Raw genomic sequence first — 20783 nt, forward strand, 5'->3', positions numbered from 1 at the left:
AAATACAACAAAAACAAAAATAGAAAATGGGACTTAATTAAACTAAAAAAAACTTCTGCAAAGCAAAAGAAACAATCAACAGAGTAAACAGATGACCTACAGATGGAAAAAAAAATCGCAAGCTATGCGTTCAACAAAGAACTCAAAGAACTCAACAAGCAAAACAAATAACCCATTTGCCTATTTTTCAGTGCGGTTATTTGAGTTGTTTGAATTCTTCTTTTTTCAAAAGAAGACATACAAGTGACCAACCAATGTAAAAAAATGCTCAACATCACTAATTATCAGAAAATGCAAATTAAAACCAGGAGATAACCATCTTACCCTAGTCGGAATAGCTATTAGTAAAAAGTCTAAAAAAATCAGATGTTGGCAAAGATGCGAAGAAAAGATAACACTTATACATCGTTGGTAGAAGTGTAAATTAGTACAACCTTTATGGACAACAATATGGAGATTTCTCAAAGAAATAAAAACAAACTACCACTTGATCCAGCAACTTCACTACTGGGTATCTACCCAGAGGAAAAAAAATCATTATATTTAAAAAGATACCTGCACTCATATGTTTATTGCAGCACTATTCACAAAAGCAAAGATAGAGAATTAACATAAGTATCCATCAACAGAGGGCTGGAAAAACAAAATATTTTATATATATATATATATATATATATAATGGAATACTACTCAGCCATAAATTAAAATATTGATAAATTTGACTAGATATAAATTTTAAGAACTTCCCTTTATCAAAAGAACCATAGAGATAGTGAAAAATAAAGGCAAAAATTGTGATAAAGTGGCCGGGCGTGGTGGCTCATGTCTGTAATCCTAGCACTTTGGGAGGCCAAGCCGGGCGGATTGCCTGAGCTCAAGAGCTCGAGATCAGCCTGGGCAACATGGTGAAACCCCGTCTCTACTGAAACACACACACACACACACACACACACACACACACACACAATTAGCCAGGCGTGGCAGCGTCTGCCTGTAGTCCCAGCTACTCAGGAGGCTGAGGCAGGAGAATTGCTTGAACTTGGGAGGCGGAGCTTGCAGTGAGCCGAGATTGCACCACTGTACTCCACTGAATGCCAGCCTGAGTGACAGAGTGAGACTCCATCTCTAAAAAAAAAAAGGTGATAAAGTGTTTATAACAGAAAAATCTAACAAAAAATTAATTCCAGAATATGTAAATATTTACTTTGAATAAATAGGAAAAAGATCAAAAATAGAAAAATAATAAAAGGACATTAATAGGAATTTCATAAAACAACACAGATCAAGAATAAGCACTAGGAGAGGTGTTTTTCCTCATTAGCAACCAGGAAACTGCGTGTTGAAACCACATGTTATATCACTTCATGTTCATAAGATTTGCAAAAATTAGCAAATAGAACAATTCGAAGTATTGACAAGGATATGTAGCAAAGAGAACACCTATCCAACTTTACAAAATTTTTAAATTCCACAAAAACTGAGAAATTTTATCTTAAAGTTGATGTGCACATAACCTATAACTCATCATCATAGAAATCTTATTAGTGAAACTCTCATACCCGTGTTAAGGATTTGCAGCCTATTCTCCTCTTCTTCCTGAGGACATAGAATAATTACTTTTTGTAGTCATAATAAGATAGCTAGACACAAGGCATTTAAATGCAGGTATAAGTTCTTCACCTTTTCTCACCTGCTTCTGCAAACTAAGGAGTTGTGTATAATACAGACAGTACAACTCAACCCTCCTACCAAACACCTCTGCTGAATTTGTAGCCTGAGTGAGAAATACACGTTCACTGTCATAAATCACTGAGATTTACAGGTTATTACTGTAACATATAAGAGACTATCCTGACCAATACAGATATATTTACAAGAAGACATATATACAGATTTTTATAGCAGCAGATTTTTTTTTCTGGTAATCGCAAAAAGAAAAAAGGAACTAACCAAATTGTTATCAACAGGAGAATGGATAAATGTATTGATTTACATTCCTGCAATAGGATTCCATAACCATAAAAAAGAAGAAAAAATTAAATGAGGCCATTTATTTACATTTCAAAATCATAATATGGAACAAATGAACATAGTTCATAGTAATTATTAGTAGAGTTTAATTTTTTAAATTACATATATAGTTTAGAGATATGTAGTGGCATATATATAAACATAACGTTCAGGAAAGCAGTTAGCTACTTAGAAACGTGGTGCTGGGGAAGTGCACAAGAGATTCTAATTGTATTTGAAATGATGCATTTATTTTGCAAATTTGTAGTGAGTCCATGCGTGTTTATTGTATTTTTATATCATTCGTATATCTGAAATATTTCAAGATGATTTCATGTAATATGCATTTAATTCCTATACTCAATTTTAATTCATCTTATTCAAGGATATCTCTTTAATATAGTTCACTATTAAATGGACTGACAGCTCTTTTTAAATAAATCCTTTTCTTCAAAAGATATTCTGATTGGCATGATTTACGCATAGTAAGTAATCTTACTCGAACTTCCATTTGCCTATTATGCCTGTGTTATATCCAGTGTTAGAAAAAGCTTTAGTTTAGTGTCTCTCAATCCATGTTAGGCTCTGTGAACTTTTGAAAAACATTAAAATATGTAGTTTTCACAATACAAATCAGAAAAGAGAAGAGACCAACAAAATTCTTGATCAGCAGAAAAGCACAGGACACGGTATGAGAAAGCTTAGAGTGTTATAATTTAATGTAAAACATTTCCTAAGAGTGCTCCACCTCATGAGTCTGCCTGATTCATTTTGAGAATCATTGTTATAACTTATGTTTTCATAAGCTTTGAGTCAAAATAAGAACATTTGGAATTTGGGGTCATTGTAAAGTCCACTGTTTGCTATCATCAGTATTAAAATCATCTTTCAATAATATAGATAGTGATGTAATGATAGTTATGATTTGTTTTTTCACAAAGCTCATTGTTATGAAACAAATGAAGATGTTTACTGTGAAGTTTCAGTATTCTGGAAGGAAGGTTTTGTGGCTCTTCAAGCTGCCATTAATGCTGCTATTATAGAAGTGAGTACAAAATGTTCAAAGCAAACTAATGTTTAATGCAAGTTAATGATATTACAGGCATCAAAAGTTTCATGAAAGAAAATATAAGTGGATAGCCTTGTTATTTCCTTTGCTCACTCTGAAGTTTACTGAAGTTACTATATACCACGGAATGTAGATACAAACCGAAGAAAAAGTATCTCATTCATGGACTCAACTTTGTTGGGAAGCCAGGAATATAAGAAAATTATTAGAACAGAAGTAGACTATTACAGAACTATAAATCAGGTCCTCATAAGTAAATGAGTAAAAACCTCTCAGCCTTAGAATGCCATGGAAGAATGCCTAATTGAAATAACATTCCAGCTTGAAGCTTGAGATGAGGGGTGGCTTACTGAATATATAAATTCAGAAAAGCCATTCCAGGCAAATCATAAAGTAATGTTAGGCAGGGAGGTAATGAAACACACAGTAAATTCTGAGAGTGGTGAGTAACTCAGAATGCCTGGACTCCAAGCTCCCAGTAGGTCAATGACAGGACATAGAAGTGGAAATTTAGGTTAGTATCAAATCCCAATAGGCCAATTATACATCCACAGGAAAATAGATGGTTAAAAGAAAACCACATGCTATTCATTAACATACAAATTTTGCTTATTAACGCCTTTCTTCAGATCACAACAAATCACTCAGTGATGGAGGAGCTGATGTCAGTTACTGGAAAAAACATGAAGATGCATTCCTTCATTGGTCAATCAGGAGTTATAACTGATTTGTACCTTTTTTCCTGCCTTATTTCATTTTCCTCATTCATTTACTATGCATCTGTTAATGTCACAAGAGAGAGGAAAAGGATGAAGGGCTTGATGACAATGATGGGTCTTCGAGATTCAGCATTCTGGTGAGTCAAACGCAGCACAAATAAATAAACGGAGGAACTCAGGAAAACTGGGAATCTTCAATGCATCTTTTTTTTTTTAAATGGAGTCTCGCTCTGTTGCCCAGGCTGGAGTGCAGTGGCGTGATCTCAGCTCACTGCAAGCTCCGCCTCACAGGTTCACGCCATTCTCCTGCCTCGGCCTCCCAAGTAGCTGGGGCTACAGGCGCCGGCCACCATGCCTGGATAATTTTTTGTATTTTCTGTAGAAACGGGGTTTCGCCGTGTTGGCCAGGATGGTCTCGATCTCCTGACCTCGTGATCCACCCACCTCGGCCTCCCAAAGTGCTGGGATTACAGGCGCGAGCCACCACGCCCGGCCTCTTCAATGCATCTTTATTAAAACCTGTTTCTCCACAACCAAGGGGTACAAATGAGAGATACCTACACAGAATAATTTCAGATCATGAACAAATTTCCACTTAGTTAATTTCAGTGGGGAGAAATGCTCTGCAGTGATGGACCAAAAAAAAAAAAAAAAAAAAGGAAATGTATTTTGCTTCTGGAAATTTTACAGGACTAAGTAGAGAAGCTGGTTATTTAATATATTTAACAATCTCTGACCCAATTTTATCTAAATCTATTTCAGATTCACTGTACTGTGAAGGAACTGCTATAGGAAATAAGATAAAAGGGGACAGGATGTGCTAACATTTAAGAAAATACAACTTCCATTATGAATAATATTGACTTTTTTAGAAAGGAGGAAGATAATCTTTTAAAGAAACATAAAAAGTAAATAAAAAAAACTTTGAGAAAACAAATAAGGAGCCAAATGCAGAATTTTACAGAAAAAATAATGTCACAACTATCACACATCAATGTCCATTTAAAAAAATGGGTTACCATGAATAAGAAAATGCCACTTTTAAACATTCTTTAGTAACAAGGAAAGAAATATAAAAATCCTTTATCCCCATGAATGGTATAAATTGTCATTGGTGTAATGTTTGCCAGGCTGAGGCTGCGTGTTACTGTGCTTCTCTGAGTTAAGGAAGAAGATTGGGGTTAGGTTATTGGTTGATTGTGAAGAAGGTGTAATGAGGAATGGCCATGGCAAGAGAGGCGTAAACAAGATAGACAATGGTGTCTGTGCCAGACAGAGGTGAGATGTGAGCTAGGAGGGGACTGGAAGGGAGAAAGAAGCCGAGGACCAGGAACTCCTTTGAGACTGAGGAACATGGTGGGTGTGCCTGAGGGAATGAGCTGGCGAAACAGGATGGTGAATGGGGGGGGCTGGGTAGCGTGGGTTTAAAATGTCAGGGGTTGGGTGATTCCAAGAATGGACAAGCTTCTGTGTGAGAACTTATGAATAACTGACTGAAAGGGCATGGAGGTGATGTTTACAGGGAGTAGGACATTAAATAACAGAGACGCTAGGGAGGCAGATGGGCTGTGCATAGGGCAACAAATTAGGAGTCTGGAAGAGTTCCTTCCAGTATTAACATCTTATAAATCAATATCGACCTCTTGTTTGAATTAATACTGGAGGGAAACGTAGCAGAGCAGTGAAATCTAAAGACTCTAGAGCCAAAACCCCTGAACTTGAAACATAGTTACATAACACCCTTGTTCATTAGGTTCTCTATCAATAAGATGAGGAAAATAATGGTATTCTGAATAGGGCTATTGGGAGAATAAAATGCTTTAATGTTTGCTAAGTTTTCTTCAATACATATTAATTGCTATGTGTGTGAGTTATTATTGTGTTGGTTTTGCAGCTTTTGTTTTTGTTTTTTAAAATTATTATTTCATTATAGTTTTCAAAGAATATTGTAAAACAAAAGAAATTGATGAGGAAAGGAAAGTGAATTATTCTGACATAAAAGAATGGGATTCAAAAAAAATCTTTCTTAACAAAAACAATGAATGGAACTAAAGGCAAGTATGTAGACTTTTCAGTGAACACATCCAGAGAAAGATGACAACAGCTTTTGGGGAAGGAGTGACATGACCAAATTACACGTAAGGAAGAATTTCTTGTCTCTGAGGAAACTTGTGATGGTCCTGAACTTGGAGAGACTCCAGAGAGGAGAGAAGGGTCTGAGGTTCACAGAGGGGCTACCCTGTATTAAGACAGTGCCCTACATAGCCATCATCTTATTTAGTCTTCAGTGGTAGTATTATTCCTGGTGTCCAGAGAAATAAAGGAATAATAGAGGGGTTACAGAGGTTGCCCAAGGTTACAGAGCAAGAATGCAGCAAATAAAATGTTCGATCCAAAATCTATTAGACTGGAAACCTAATTTCCCCCCACCACCCCCACCCCCGAGAACAATGTGCACGTGTGTGTGCATGTGTGTGTGAATGTATTTCTGAAATCAATTTTAGGAAAAACAATTACTAATTCCCAAAGAATATTCCTAATTCTAAAGAATTCTGCCCAAAACTTTTACCTTGTATTTATCTATCTTAGAACACCCAATAAATAAATGTTGAAAGAGAGAATGAATGGATGAATAAGTGAATGAAAAGTTATGTTAGAATCCATTTCAGGTCTTCCTTTTCAAGTGAACATAAAATACTAAAATAACATTTTGTTTCCACATTAGGCTCTCCTGGGGTTTGCTCTATGCTGGTTTCATCTTCATTATGGCCCTTTTCTTGGCACTTGTTATAAAATCTACCCAGTTTATCATTTTGTCTAGCTTCATGGTAGTCTTCAGCCTCTTTCTCCTGTATGGATTGTCTTTGGTGAGTTAGTGAATTAAATATCTTTCCATCCACCTATAGCCTAAAAATTGTTTGTTTCCGACTGATTACTCTGTATGCCTCCTTTTTTTTCTACCTACTCTGTTTGCATGTGAAAAATCTATAAACAGGTACAATTTGATTTGAGGTGTTTTGTAATGTCAATTTTTAGTGCAATTTGCAGAGCATAGTTTTGTATGTTATATACAAAATAACTATAATATACAACTGTTACATACACAAAATAACTATAATGTTGTATATCTATTTTATTATGCTAGTAGTAATGTTAGAGAAACATAAACCAACTAGATCTTCTCTCATTTTAGGTAGCTTTGGCTTTCTTAATGAGCATCTTGGTAAAGAAATCTTTCCTCACCGGCCTGGTCGTGTTCCTCCTCACTGTCTTTTGGGGGTGTCTGGGGTTCACATCACTGTACAGACACCTTCCTGCATCCTTGGAGTGGATTTTAAGCTTGCTTAGTCCCTTTGCCTTCATGCTTGGAATGGCCCAGGTGAGACGCCATCTGGATGTCTATTAATGGCATTTCTGAAACATCTGTCCCTCTGGAATTCATAGGCTGTAATCATTTACAAACTCAGCATTGTAAGGCTTAAAATTCTAGCGAAGGCTGTTGTAAAGTTGCAAAGACAGAACTTTTAAAAGCTTTGAAATTATGTAGCCCAGCAAAATAAGACATTTGGAAAGTGAAAAAAAGAGGATCAACATACAATTACTTAAAGGCAATATAAAGTATTTTCTTAGGCTATTAATTAAATATGGACATGTGGCAAATCTAATTATAAATAACTATTCCAGTTCATGTTTTTACCTAGTAATTGAAGAGAATACGTGATTAAAAACCATTAAATCAAATTAAATTAAAAATTTAAAACATCTGGAAAATTCATTAGTAAATTATGTTTCTGTTCATAAAATGTCTTTTCTGTTTATGTGATTCTTATTGAATTCCCCTTGCCTTCCCTCTAATTAAATGGAAATGTCAACCATTAAATATCCATTATTTAGTGTTTAACAAAAGGATTGTTAATTATAAAGAGCTCATTAACTTGAACATCATAGACAAGCCCACTTCTGGTTCTCCTTAAACACAGCAGTGCCTTTTGCCCAGAAATTCTCCCTCATGCCACCAATTTACATGGATCACCACACCTTTTGACTGTGTCCTATTTGGTAAAAGTTCATCTAAGTTCGATCTCAAATGTCATCTCTTCCCATACTTCCCTACTTCCTCCTAATGTTTCAATTTCATTTGGAACATATTTTTATCATAGCAATTACTAAATTGCATTCTAGTTGCTCATACGTCCATGCCTTCCAAGGCATAGATTTGAGAACCATAAAGGAGGCAGTCTCCCTATATAACTCTATTCTCAGTATGAGGCAATGAGTAGTCATTTTATTACTATGCTCAACCTGTTTAAAATGTATCTTATACGTAATTTCCCTTAATTAATTACTTTTTAATTTTCAGCTTTTACACTTGGACTATGATTTGGATTCTAATGCATTTCCTCATCCATCGGACGGCTCAAATCTCATTGTAGCAACAAATTTCATGTTGGCATTTGACACTTGCCTCTATCTGGCATTGGCGATTTACTTTGAAAAAGTTTTGCCAAGTGAGTAATGATATGATTAAAATCATATATCATTTAAATAATTTTATTTCTGAAAACAAATCTCCTAATGGATATACTATTTATATTTTAAGAACTATTTTGTGTATCAACAGCAAAGAGAGGAACAAAGTCGTCGCTACTGGCCAAATTATTTCTTCATTTCTTTCTCACTACTTGACTTGTAAGAACTAAAGCCTGAATTTTGTTTATAGAATCACTAACCTTCATTTGAACTTCACTTTAAGTGTATGGTATTTTTTTTTTTTTTTTAGACCTCTTAGAAAGCTAGTTCCTAAACAGTTCTGGTAATCATGGTCATTTATAGCTGCTTATGTCTAACTGTTTAGCTCAATGGTTCTGAGCTCCGGCTGGACAACAGAATCATGTGAAGAATTTTAAAGCAAGTCTAAGCCCAGCTCAACCTGAAGAGATTCTGATTTAATTAATCAATGCATCTACATTTAAAAAAAAAATCTCCCCAGAAGTTCACAATAGGAAAGCCAATATATCACAAATTTTCATTTGTATCACCTTGCAACATGCAAGAATATGAGTTTCACAAAAGCAGGGATTCGTTTTGTTCACAGACGAGATTTAAGCACCCACCGCAGTGTCTCATGCACCCTAGAGACTCAGTAGATACTTGTGTGCTTCGCTTTCTTTTTTTTTCTTTTTGAGACAGACTCTCTGTCATCCAAGCTGGAGTGCAGTGGCACAATCTCGGCTCACTGAAACCTCCGCCTCCCCAGCTCAGGCAATTCTCCTGCCTCAGCCTCCCAAGTAGCTGGGATTACAGATGTGTGCCACATGCCTGGCTAATTTTTCTGTTTTTAGTAGAGACGACGGGGTTTCACCATGTTGATCAGGCTGGTCTCGAACTCCTGACCTCAGGTAATCCACCCGCCTCGGCCTCCCAAAGTGCTGGGATTACAGGCATGAGCCACAGTGCCCGGCTTGCTTCACTTTTTTCTCCCTCCTTTTATAACCAAAGGCAGGCCCTGATTTTCCCTTCTGCGTTCCTATTCAAGACAGAATGCCAAGGGCCCTTTATTCAAAAAGCAATGAATACACACTTGTGGAGAGGCAAGAAGGGGAAAGGGTGAGCAGGAAGACAGAAAGCCACATCTCGAGGCAGGAAATTCATCCTGTTTTGTTTTAGTTTTTGTTTTTGTTGTTTTTAAGATAATCCTTTAAGAATTACTGTCTCTTCCTTTTAAAAGAACCCAGAACAAAAGATGTCAGGATCCACTATTTTTGGCTAGCACACTTATTATACAATTAGAATTGTTTGAATATGGTATGTTTTCATTTGATTTTTTCCAGTAGAGGTAAAAATTACATAACTGATTAGAAAAATTACTTTTTTGCCTACTAATATTTTAAGCCTTTCTACCCCTTGTTAACATTGCTTATTTAAGACACATACTTAAATATATTTTCTCTGTTCTACTTTTGTTTTTATGGCAAAATCTCGCTGACTTTTTTTTGTGTTTCTATCATACTGTATATCCCTGGCGTGCTGTGTATAGTTCAGGAAATTTACTCGTGTGACCCTTGTGCTTACTAATTCTTCCTTTTCTCCTTCTACTTATTAAAACATCCTGGTTGTATTATTTTTCATTTTTGTTTATTTTTCCAATGTGTTTATTCTCAGTGGATCCACAAACAGATGTCACTGTGTTTACAACTGCTTATTAGTATCCTCTTAGGTAATTGTTTTCTCTAACCAATTTAAATTTTATTTTGGTGTGCACTATGTGATATATTCCATCTTTTTTTAGTCCTTGTTTCAAACATACTCGAATGATATTACTTTAAATATTCTCTTTGTATATGTTTTATCAAGTTATATCACATATTGTTACATTTTCATGGCTGCATTTTATTTTTTACTTAACATTATATCACAAAAATATCTTTCACATCCACGCTTTTTCCAATTTCAAAGGCATAGTATTTTATTATTATAACTAGAAAATTTATTTCATCCAAATAAGTGAGTTGTTCCATTTTCTTCCTAATTATTTCTGCTCACTAAGCTTGAACTTAAGACCAGAGGTGACTTTGTTCAAAACGCTTTTAAAGATAATAGATATGAATGACAGAAAAATTAACTGGATAAAATGACAGCATTATTTCATGGTAAATCTGGTGGCAGAAGGTATCCAGTTATGGTGGCATGCTTTTTATTTGCTAGATTTTTCTTTTGTCAAAAGGGAGAGATAGGTACTTACAACATACCATGTGGCAGGTATACAGAGAGTGTAAGACTTTTATTGCATGAATGAAGGACTGAACATGTGAGAAGTACACAGAAGTTTGAAAACCCATAACCTTACAGTGGGGGTAGTTGCAGAATATTAGTGAAGTACGATCTTCCATTTCATAATGTTTCCTAATATGAAGAAAAACAGAAGTGATCATAGAATACTAATACAGCTGGATTCGTTTCCAGCAAGATGTTTATGAGAAATATGTCTTTAAAGCAGATCATAAATTTGCTTAAGAGGAAAATTATGGTTTGGGAATGAAATAAAGCAGAAATACAAAATAGCTTTAAAAGTATTCACTTTGTGTTAAGTTTCAATTAATTATTTTATCGTGTTCTTTTTCTTTCTTACAAATGTGTCATTTACTTTTCTTAAATCCTATTCTATCTTCTTTTGGATTTTTTTTAAAGGTATCCAATAGTCGTTCTCAATTTCTTCTTTCTTTGCCTATGTAATGACACCTGGTCTTCCAGACAGAATTCAGCATGCCTGCATATCTTACATTAGCAATTCAATCTGTCTTTCTTGAGGTTAAGAAATTCTAAAACATGTATTTAAATTCCTTTTGAAATATTTAAAAATCACAGTTTCATTGCTTCCTATAGGATTTATTATAGTAGAGACATCTGGTATTTTTTTTTCCTTATGAAGCTACATGTGTCAAAACGTGCATTACCTGCTGTTGACCACATGTTCAGGTTTAGCGACAAAGGGCTGTGTTGCCTTGCTACATTACTGTGACTCTCTCTCCCTAACGTGGTCATTGACCCAATATTTAATTGTCTTCTGGCCATGTAGATGAATATGGACATCGATGTCCACCTTTGTTTTTCCTGAAGTCCTCATTTTGGTCTCAAACACAAAAGACTGATCACGTGGCCCTTGAAGATGAAATGGATGCCGATCCTTCATCTCATGACTCTTTTGAACCAGTGCCTCCAGAATTCCAAGGGAAAGAAGCCATCAGGTAATTACAGGTGGAGAACAGGGCAAAAAGGCAGGAAGCTAAGAGTTAGCACCTGAGGCAAGCAGTGTTCCCTTTTGTGCTCCGTAGACAGTTCCCACCTGTCCTCACCTACGCTGCTTCTATCACTTTCCACCTCAAGTTCAAAGAAAGATCCCTTTACCAACCCCTTACAGCCTAACATTGTCGACATTTACACTAAATAAAAGCTTAAATTTTACCAACTAAGATAATTCAACAAAACCCTTGCCCGGATTCAGTCTTTTACTTGTTTCTCTTCACCCTCAGCCTCTCTCATTGCTTTCTAGGTCTCAGTTATTCACTCTTTGTCCTCACCTCATCTATCTCCCCTTTTTTTTTTTTTTTTTTTTTTTTTTGATGGAGTTTTGCTCTTGTTGCCCAGGCTGGAGTGCAATGGTGCAATCTCAGCTCACTGCAACTTCCACCTCCCAGGTTCAAGCGATTCTCCTGTCTCAGCCTCCCAAGTAGTTGGAATTACAGGCACCCGCCACCACGCCTGGCTAATTTTGTGTTTTGAATAGAGATGGGGTTTCTCCATGTTGGTCAGGCTGGTCTTTAACACCCAACTTCACTCGGCCTCACAAAGTGCTGGGATTACAGGCATGAGCCACCGCGCCTGGCCTTTTCTCTCCACTTTTTAAACTTCTCATTTTTCTTCTATTTTTTGTCCTTTAAAAGAAGATGAAAGAGTAAGAAAGAAGGACAAAGAAAAGGCCTAGAGGTAGATACAAAGGGAATTCAGGGAGAGGTGCCCTGCAGAGTTAAGCCTATCTCATTCTGTGTGACAACAAAATGTCCATTTTGTTTGGTGCTGGTGACTTTTATTTCTAGATATGAGAAAATAGGAAGAAAGTCCTTAAGATCCTTGGCTGTCCAAGTCATACTCATCATCAATGACCAGCCTGTGTCAGTCCCCTGTGAAATGTCTCAGATTATCCCAGGTTGCTGAACTTCTAAAGAGCCCATTTCATTTTGTTCTTTTAACCTGTTCCATATTTATCTTCCATATTTTTATTTGTCCCACAACTAAGCTAGGTTTACTCTAGCAGAGCAGCTCAGAGCAAAACAGTGGCTTTATCTGAGGTGCTTGTGTGTTTCTTTTTGTTCCTCTTTGATCTCTTTAACACCTTGCCCAATTATAAGTGCTGTGGAATGAGAGTAAAATGGAATTTAAAATAAGAATATTTAACGAGACAGTTTTGGCCAGGAGCGGTGGCTCACACCTGCAATCCCAACACTTTGGGAGGCTGAGGCTAGTGGATCACTTCAGCTCAGGAGTTTGAGACCAGCTTGAGCAACATGGCAAAACCCCATCTCTACTAAAAATACAAAAATTAGCCAAGCATGGTGCTACACGTCAGTAATCCCAGCTACTTGGGTGACTGAGGCACAAGAATCGCTTGGACTCAGGAGGCAGAGGTTGCAGTGAGCCAATATTGCGCCACTGCACTCCAGCCTGGGTGATAGAGCAAGACTCTCTCTCAAAATAATAATAATAATAATAATAATATCTAATTAAACAGCTTTATATGAATAGAGACTGAATATTTTATGAATAGTAGATGATAAAATAAGAAACATAAATTTGATTTGGCTTATGGATTATATACTTACCTGGTAGAATAAAACCATGCAGATTTATCGCCTAGAATTCCAGACCTATAATAGTACTAAGCATAAGTTAATTTCATTCCTTTCTATAGCCATCATCGCCATGTAACCAATATCATCTTATATGCACTGTACATGCGAGATGAAATATTTTACTTGCCTTCCAACACAGCCCTAAAGCCCTGCAAAAATTTTCAGGTTGTGAAACCTGAAGCTGATCTGGAATAAGTACGTTGGTTAAGGTAACAGAGCACTAAGTGGTTGTAATGGGATAAGCTTAGATGGGCAGTACTGTGAACCCCATGCTCTTGCTATTATGATACATTGATTGTCTTTCTTACTGTAGTTCTTAATGAACCTTGGGAGACCTTGAATCAGGATAGCCAAAGATCTTTCCAACCTGTGCCAGTGGTTCACAGGAGCCTTTGGGTATGGAATGTCCATGTCATCTCTTGGCCTTGCTTCCTTAGCTTTGCAGTTCAGAGGTGATCCCGTTCTCAATACTAATATTAGCTTATACCCCAATCTATGGAACCTTTGCTTATGGGTCCCAATCACAGTGAAATTCTTATAACTCCTCACATGTAACTCCTCACATGACGCCAATGTGCAGACAGGGTTGGCAAGCGGTATTCTAGCTGATTCTGTCACACAGCTATGACTGTGTGAGAGTGAAGACCTAGATCTTCAAGTATCCTGAAGATAAGATTTATCCAATCCTGTCTACCAAACCGGAAATTACAAACTGAAGAAAATTGTCACTTTGAAGTATCTTTTCTTTTTTTCAGAATCAGAAATGTTACAAAAGAATATAAAGGAAAGCCTGATAAAATAGAAGCCTTGAAAGGTAAAAAAAAAAAAAAGAGGGAGAGAGAGAAAATATTTGTTATATTAATATTGATTTCCTGATTTTAATTCAGTTTTGCTTTTGGTGATTAATTAGTGGTGGTATTTTAGACTTGAAAAGAGTTATTTGAGCTACATAAGACTTTTTTTCTAACGTATTGCTTCTACTTTATAAAAGTTAGAAAAAAATGAATATGTTTTAGAAATAGATGTATTTAGAATCTATACTGGGTAATATTGAAGTAGTCTAAGGATATTCTGGGTTTTTTTTTTTTCTACAAACTCAAGTTTTTTGTCTGTAATCCAAAAGCTATTGGTAGATACTGTATTTTTTTCTTTTGTGTGAAAATGTCACTTACCTCAAAGGAGTTTTAGCCATGTAATAACTTACTATTAATCTATTCTTCCATTTAATAAATATTAACATTGACCTACCATATGCAGGCAATGTCAATGAACCTATTATATAGACATGTTTCATTCATTTAAACTAAGTAATTTCAAAATTTCAAAAGAAGCTATTTTGAGAAGTAAGTTTATAGAGGGAACTTTTAATGTTTTATTTTGAATTTAACAACCCACTATATTTATATATAGAAAAGACAAACATTCAAGAGAATTAATAACAATTCACTGGCTCCATAATGGAATATTTTTTGTGGTTTTAATTGTTTTCCCTCCCTTTATCTTATCTTTCTTTCCTTTCTTTTTTTCTTCCTAGATCTGGTATTTGACATTTACGAAGGCCAAATCACTGCAATACTTGGTCACAGTGGAGCTGGAAAGTCAACACTGCTAAACATTCTTAGTGGGTTGTCTGTTCCCACCAAAGGTACAAACTAGTTTGTTTTCTTTTTTTTTTAATTATACTTTAAGTTTTAGGGTACATGTGCCCAACGTGCAGGTTTCTTACATATGTATACATGTGCCATGTTGGTGTGCTGCACCCATTAACTCGTCATTTAACATTAGGTATATCTCCTAATGCTATCCCTCCCCACTTCCCCCACCCCACAACAGGCCCTGGTGTGTGATGTTCCCCTTCCTGTGTCCAAGTGTTCTCATTGTTCAATTCCCACCTATGAGTGAGAACATGCGGTGTTTGGTTTTTTGTCCTTGCGATAGTTTGCTGAAAATGATGGTTTCCAGCTTCATCCATGTCCCTACAAAGGACATAAACTCATCATTTTTTATGGATGCATAGTATTCCATGGTGTATATGTGCCACATTTTCTTAATCCAGTCTATCATTGTTGGACATTTGGCTTGGTTCCAAGCCTTTGCTATTGTGAATAGTGCCGCAGTAAACATACGTGTGCATGTGTCTTTATAGCAGCATGATTTATAATCCTTTGGGTATATACCCAGTAATGGGATGGCTGGGTCAAATGGTATTTCTAGTTCTAGATCCCTGAGGAATCGCCACACTGACTTCCACAATGGTTGAACTAGTTTACAGTCCCACCAACAGTGTAAAAGTGTTCCTATTTCTCCACATCCTCTCCAGCACCTGTGGTAAAAACTAGTTTATTTTCAAAGTCAATTGACAAATAAATCAGCTGTTAATATGAAATTCTTTCAAGTGTTAATCACAAACACACATACCTAGGGAAAAATGGAATTTTATTTAATAGTAATATTCTGTAGAAGTATGTAATATTTAATTGGTATACTGCATATGGAATCTGAGTATTTCATAATAACTATTTTCATGCTCATTAGTTGCCATTTGGCATTCCAGCTTCTGTCAGCTCTTTTTTTTTTGTTAAGCAATAAGGTATTTATTTTTTTTATTTTAAAAAATTTTTATTTTAGGTTTGGGGGTGCATGTAAAGCTTTGTTACATAGATAAACACGTCTTGGGGGTTTGTTGCCTATATTATTACATGACCCAGGTATTAAGCCCAGTACCCAATAGTTATCTTTTCTGCTCCTCTCCCTCCTGCAACCCTCCCCCATCAATCATAGACCCCAGTGTCTGTGATTTGCCTTTTTGTGTTCATAAGTTCTTATCATTTAGCTCCCTCTTATAAGTGAGAACATATAGTATTTCATTTTCTGTTCCTGCATTAGTTTACTAAAGATGATAGCCTCTAGCTCCGCCCCTGTTCCCACAAAAGATATGATCTCATTCTTTTTTATAGCTGCATAATATTCCATGGAGTATATGTACCCCCATTTTCTTTATCTAGTCTGTCTTTGATAGGCATTTAAATTGATTTCATGTCTTATTGCTCCTCATGATTCTGTCGGTTGACTGGGCAGTTTTTCTATTCTGGACCAAAGTGACAGGGGCTGGATGATTTAACATGGCCTCACTCACATATCTGGGGCTTCAGTTAGGACAGCTGCATGTCTTTTCCCACATGGAAATATATCTTTCAGAAGGCCCGCTGGGATTCTTCACCCAATGATCCCCATGATCCCAGCAGCAAGCAAAGACAAATCACTAGGTGGAAGCTCTTCATCAGACTCTGCTTGTATCACATTTGCTAGGATACTACAGGGTATATAGGCAAAGCTAAATGTGAGGGGCAGACAAAGGGACTACATCTTGATGGGAAAAGCTGCAGATGGGAACATATTTTGAATATACTATGCAACTAAAGTAGAAGTTTCTAATGCCTGAATTGTATAAACTGTCAAGATAAAGTCATACATACATTTAATTAACAGCGATTTTATTAAGAAATATCTTAAGCCTTATCTTGATATTAACTTTTCCTTTGTTACAGGTTCAGTCACCATCTATAACAATAAGCTTTCAGAAATGGCTGACCTAGAAAATCTCAGCAAGCTGACTGGAGTTTGTCCACAATCCAATGTGCAATTTGACTTCCTCACTGTAAGAGAAAACCTCAGACTCTTTGCTAAAATAAAAGGGATTCTGCCACAAGAAGTGGATAAAGAGGTACAAAAATACGTTAAAGTTAATGTGTTGGTCAAAATGAGATTATTAAAACCATTTGCACTGAATTTTATTTTTAAATTATTTGTGCGCAAATCATTGTACAATTGTTGGACAAGAAAATCCAATTTAAACAATAGGTAACATTGCATATAATTTACAATGCGCCAAGCATATCCTTAACTTTAAATCTAATAAATCATTTATTCCTCATAGCAACCCTATGAGATAGGTGCTATTATTATCCCTATTTTATACATGTGGTTCAAGAGAGCAAGGAACTTGACCAACTTAGTAGTCAATGTGCGTGACATTCAAACCTGGAAAGTTTGGCTCCAGTGTTTGTTCTTTTTTTTTTTTTTTTTTGAGACAGAGTTTTGCTCTTGTCGCCCAGGCCAGAGTGCAATGGCCCTATGCTGGCTCACTGTAACATTTGCCTCCCAGGTTCAAGCGATTCTCCTGCCTCAGCCTCCTGAGTAGCTGGGATTACAGGCACGCCACCAGGCTTGGCTAATTTTTGTATTTTTAGTAGAAACAAGGTTTCACCATGTTGGCCAGGCTGGTCTGGAACTCCTCACCTCGTTATCTGCCTGCCTCGGCCTCCCAAAGTGCTGAGACTACGGGTGTGAGCCACCGCGCCTGGCCCAATGTTTGTGCTTTTAACCATTTATACTTTACAGCCTTGTATTTATAAATTTTTAAAAAAGGAATAAATTTTGGTGTATGACATAAATACTGTCTTTTGGTTAGATACAAAGAGTTCTGCTGGAATTGGAAATGAAAAATATTCAGGATGTTCTTGCTCAAAACTTAAGTGGTGGACAGAAAAGAAAGCTAACCTTTGGGATTGCCATTTTAGGAGATCCTCAGGTGAGTCACATTGAATTTGCAGGTGAATTCAAAGTTTAAAAAATGGAACTTTTGGTAATAGTTCAAATATTTTATTCACAAAGGACATGTGTTATAAAATATTCATAATAGAACATTAAATAGAGTATCTAAATCCTAACCATAATAGTCTGTTAAATATAATCAATATGGTTTTTGCGTTGTTTTCTGGAAGAACTTCACCTTTGAGGAAAACCGCCTAATATACTTTCCTCGTTTATAGATTTTCCTGTTGGATGAACCAACTGCTGGATTGGATCCCTTTTCAAGACACCAAGTATGGAACCTTCTGAAAGAACGCAAAACAGACCGCGTGATCCTCTTCAGTACCCAGTTCATGGATGAGGCCGACATCCTGGCGGGTAATCACTGGTTTTTGTTAAGTATCCTGAGGAGGACTTTAAGAGATCTAAAAAATATGGATTGGTCTCTGAACAGTTATATTTTGTAATTCGGTAATCTAGCTGTATCTGGTAAATTGAATGGCTGGTGGTAATTTGAACTGGACGCAAAGCCTCTTGCAACCATTTCAGTGTATCTTGCAGAATTTTGTATAATTTGGTCACATAGAAGCATGATCTGCCAGGAAACTCGCTTATTGCAAAATAAGTGAAGTTGAGTTTCTAAGAGATCAATCCTTTTACTCAGAATTGAGGGAAATCCACTTGAAATATTCAAATGATTTTAATGTTTCATCTGTTAAAATATATAATGGGATAATTTTCTATATTAGAACATATATCCACAAAATTTAACCTCCCTGATGGGATGGATTGCAAAATTCACGTAAACGAGACTAAAATGTGTCTATTTCATTGAGTCCTTATCGAGTCCTGCATTTAAAACCTTAGAAGCTCCTGAATTAAAGTTTGATTATATAGATGATTACCTGTCTTTTCTTGGAAATGAATGGGCCACTTTTTAACAAACTTTCTTCTTTGCTCTTCTTCTTTTTCAGACAGGAAAGTATTTCTCTCCCAAGGGAAGCTAAAGTGTGCGGGCTCCTCTTTGTTTCTAAAGAAGAAATGGGGGATTGGATATCACTTAAGGTAAGGTCACTTAAGAAGGCTGGGAGTAGATCTAGTGTAAGGCTTGATGCTTGAAGCAAAACTTTACAACACATAAGAAGAATTTGTATTATTATTATTTTTTGTTTTGTTTTATTTTTGAGATGGAGTCTCGCTCTGTCGCCCAGGCTGGAGTGCAGTGGCGCGATCTCGGCTCACTGCAAGCTCCGCCTCCAAGGTTCACGCCATTCTCCTGCCTCAGCCTCCCGAGTAGCTGAGACTACAGGCGCCCGCCACCACGCCCGGCTAAGTTTTTTTGTGGTTTTGGTAGAGTCGGGGTTTCATCGTGTTGGCCAGGATGGTCTCGATCTCCTGACCTCGTGATCCGCCCGCCTCGGCCTCCCAAAGTGCTGGGATTACAGGAGTGAGCCACCGCGCCCGGCCAAGAATTTGTATTATTATACACAGGTGTTTGTACAAACATGTACACGTATTTGTGTCTACCTTGTTAGTATGTATATGTAAGAGATATTGATCTGGAGATTTTAGATATTGAGAATATAACAACAAAAGTTTAGATAAATATGACTAAAAAAAATATCCGCAACACAGTTTTTATTAATGGAGGTATGTATTAAGGGAAACTTTTCAAGTGACACACTTGTATTTTACACCTTCATCATCTCTCATCTTCCAGGGTGTTAATATATTCTTAAGTCGGCTACTTGCTTCCACTCCTCCTAGATCTTCCCCTTCTTTCTTGTTCTCCTCCTCCCGTCCATCCTCTTCATTTTATTATCTTTATTTTGAATAGCAGCATATTCTAACTGTAATTTACTGAGTGACTCAGATACGATATTTAACATTATTTTACTTAAACCTTCTATCTTTTAACTTTTAATTTTAAAGGGTACATAGTAGGTGTATATATTTATGGGGGTACATGAGATATTTTGATACAGGCATACGGTACATAATAACATCAGATAAATGGGGTATTCATCACCTCAAGCATTAATCATTTCTTTGTGTCACAAACATTCCAGTTATACTATTTTAGCTGTTTTAATATATGTTGACTATAGTCAACAATATATTGCAATATTAATATAGTCTGTATAGTCATATTAATATATTGTACATGTAATAAAATCTGTGAAGAACGTCACAGTAATATAATTATATTCACATGTAATATAATCTGTGAAGAATGTGCTATCAAATACTAGATCTCATTCTACTAACAGTATTATTGTACCCATTAACCATCCCCCCTTCCCCACCACCCCACTACCCTTCTCAGCCTCTGGTAACAATCCTTCTACTCTCTATCTCCATAAAATCAATTGTTTTAATTTTCAGCTCTCACAAATGAATGAAAACGTATGAAGTTTGTCTTTCTGTGCCTAGCTTATTTCACTTAATATAATGATCTTCATTCCATCCATGTTGTTGCAAATGACAGGATCTCATTCTTTTTATGGCTGAATAGTACTCCATTGTGTGTATGTACCACATTTTCTTTACCCAGTCATCTGTTGATGGACACTTAGGTTGCTTCCAAATCTCGGCTCTCGTGAATGGTGCATCAATAAACACGAGAGTGCAGATATTTCCTTGACATATTGATTTCCTTTCTTTGGGGGTATATACCTAGTAGTGGGATTGCTGGATCATATGGTAGCTCTATTTTTAGATTTTTGTGGAACTTGCAAACGTTGTCTATAGTGGCTGTACTAATTTACATTCCCACCAACAGAGTACGATGATTCCCTTTTCTCCACATCCTTGCCAGCATTTGTTATTGCCTGTCTTTTGGATAAAAGCCATTCTAACTGGGGTGAGATGATGTCTCATTGTAGTTTTGATTTGCATTTCTCTGGTGATCAATGATATTGAGCCCTTTTTCATATGCCTGTTTGTCATTTGTATGTCTTCTTTTGAGAACTATCTATTCAGATA

At 36.3% G+C, this 20783-nt stretch overlaps 1 protein-coding gene across 3 annotated transcripts in view; it reads left to right on the forward strand.

Moving 5' to 3' along the window:
- The window catches only part of ABCA8 (ATP binding cassette subfamily A member 8), an 87882-nt gene that overhangs the window by 19252 nt on the left and 47847 nt on the right, over positions 1–20783 (forward strand). For 2 of the 3 annotated variants that reach the window (XM_019028250.4, XM_055386982.2), the window contains 12 exons: positions 2952–3055; positions 3709–3935; positions 6524–6665; positions 6992–7177; positions 8159–8306; positions 11375–11543; positions 13961–14019; positions 14740–14850; positions 16754–16929; positions 17677–17796; positions 18038–18176; positions 18773–18863. In XM_019028250.4, coding sequence (XP_018883795.4) covers positions 2952–3055; positions 3709–3935; positions 6524–6665; positions 6992–7177; positions 8159–8306; positions 11375–11543; positions 13961–14019; positions 14740–14850; positions 16754–16929; positions 17677–17796; positions 18038–18176; positions 18773–18863 — 1672 coding nt within the window. Of the gene's footprint in view, positions 1–2951; positions 3056–3708; positions 3936–6523; positions 6666–6991; positions 7178–8158; positions 8307–11374; positions 11544–13960; positions 14020–14739; positions 14851–16753; positions 16930–17676; positions 17797–18037; positions 18177–18772; positions 18864–20783 lie in introns of those variants that run through there. The other variant, XM_055386983.2, reaches the window with a different exon arrangement.

Source organism: Gorilla gorilla, chromosome 4, assembly GCF_029281585.2.
Source record: "Gorilla gorilla gorilla isolate KB3781 chromosome 4, NHGRI_mGorGor1-v2.1_pri, whole genome shotgun sequence".
In the NCBI taxonomy this organism is placed as follows: domain Eukaryota; kingdom Metazoa; phylum Chordata; class Mammalia; order Primates; family Hominidae; genus Gorilla; species Gorilla gorilla.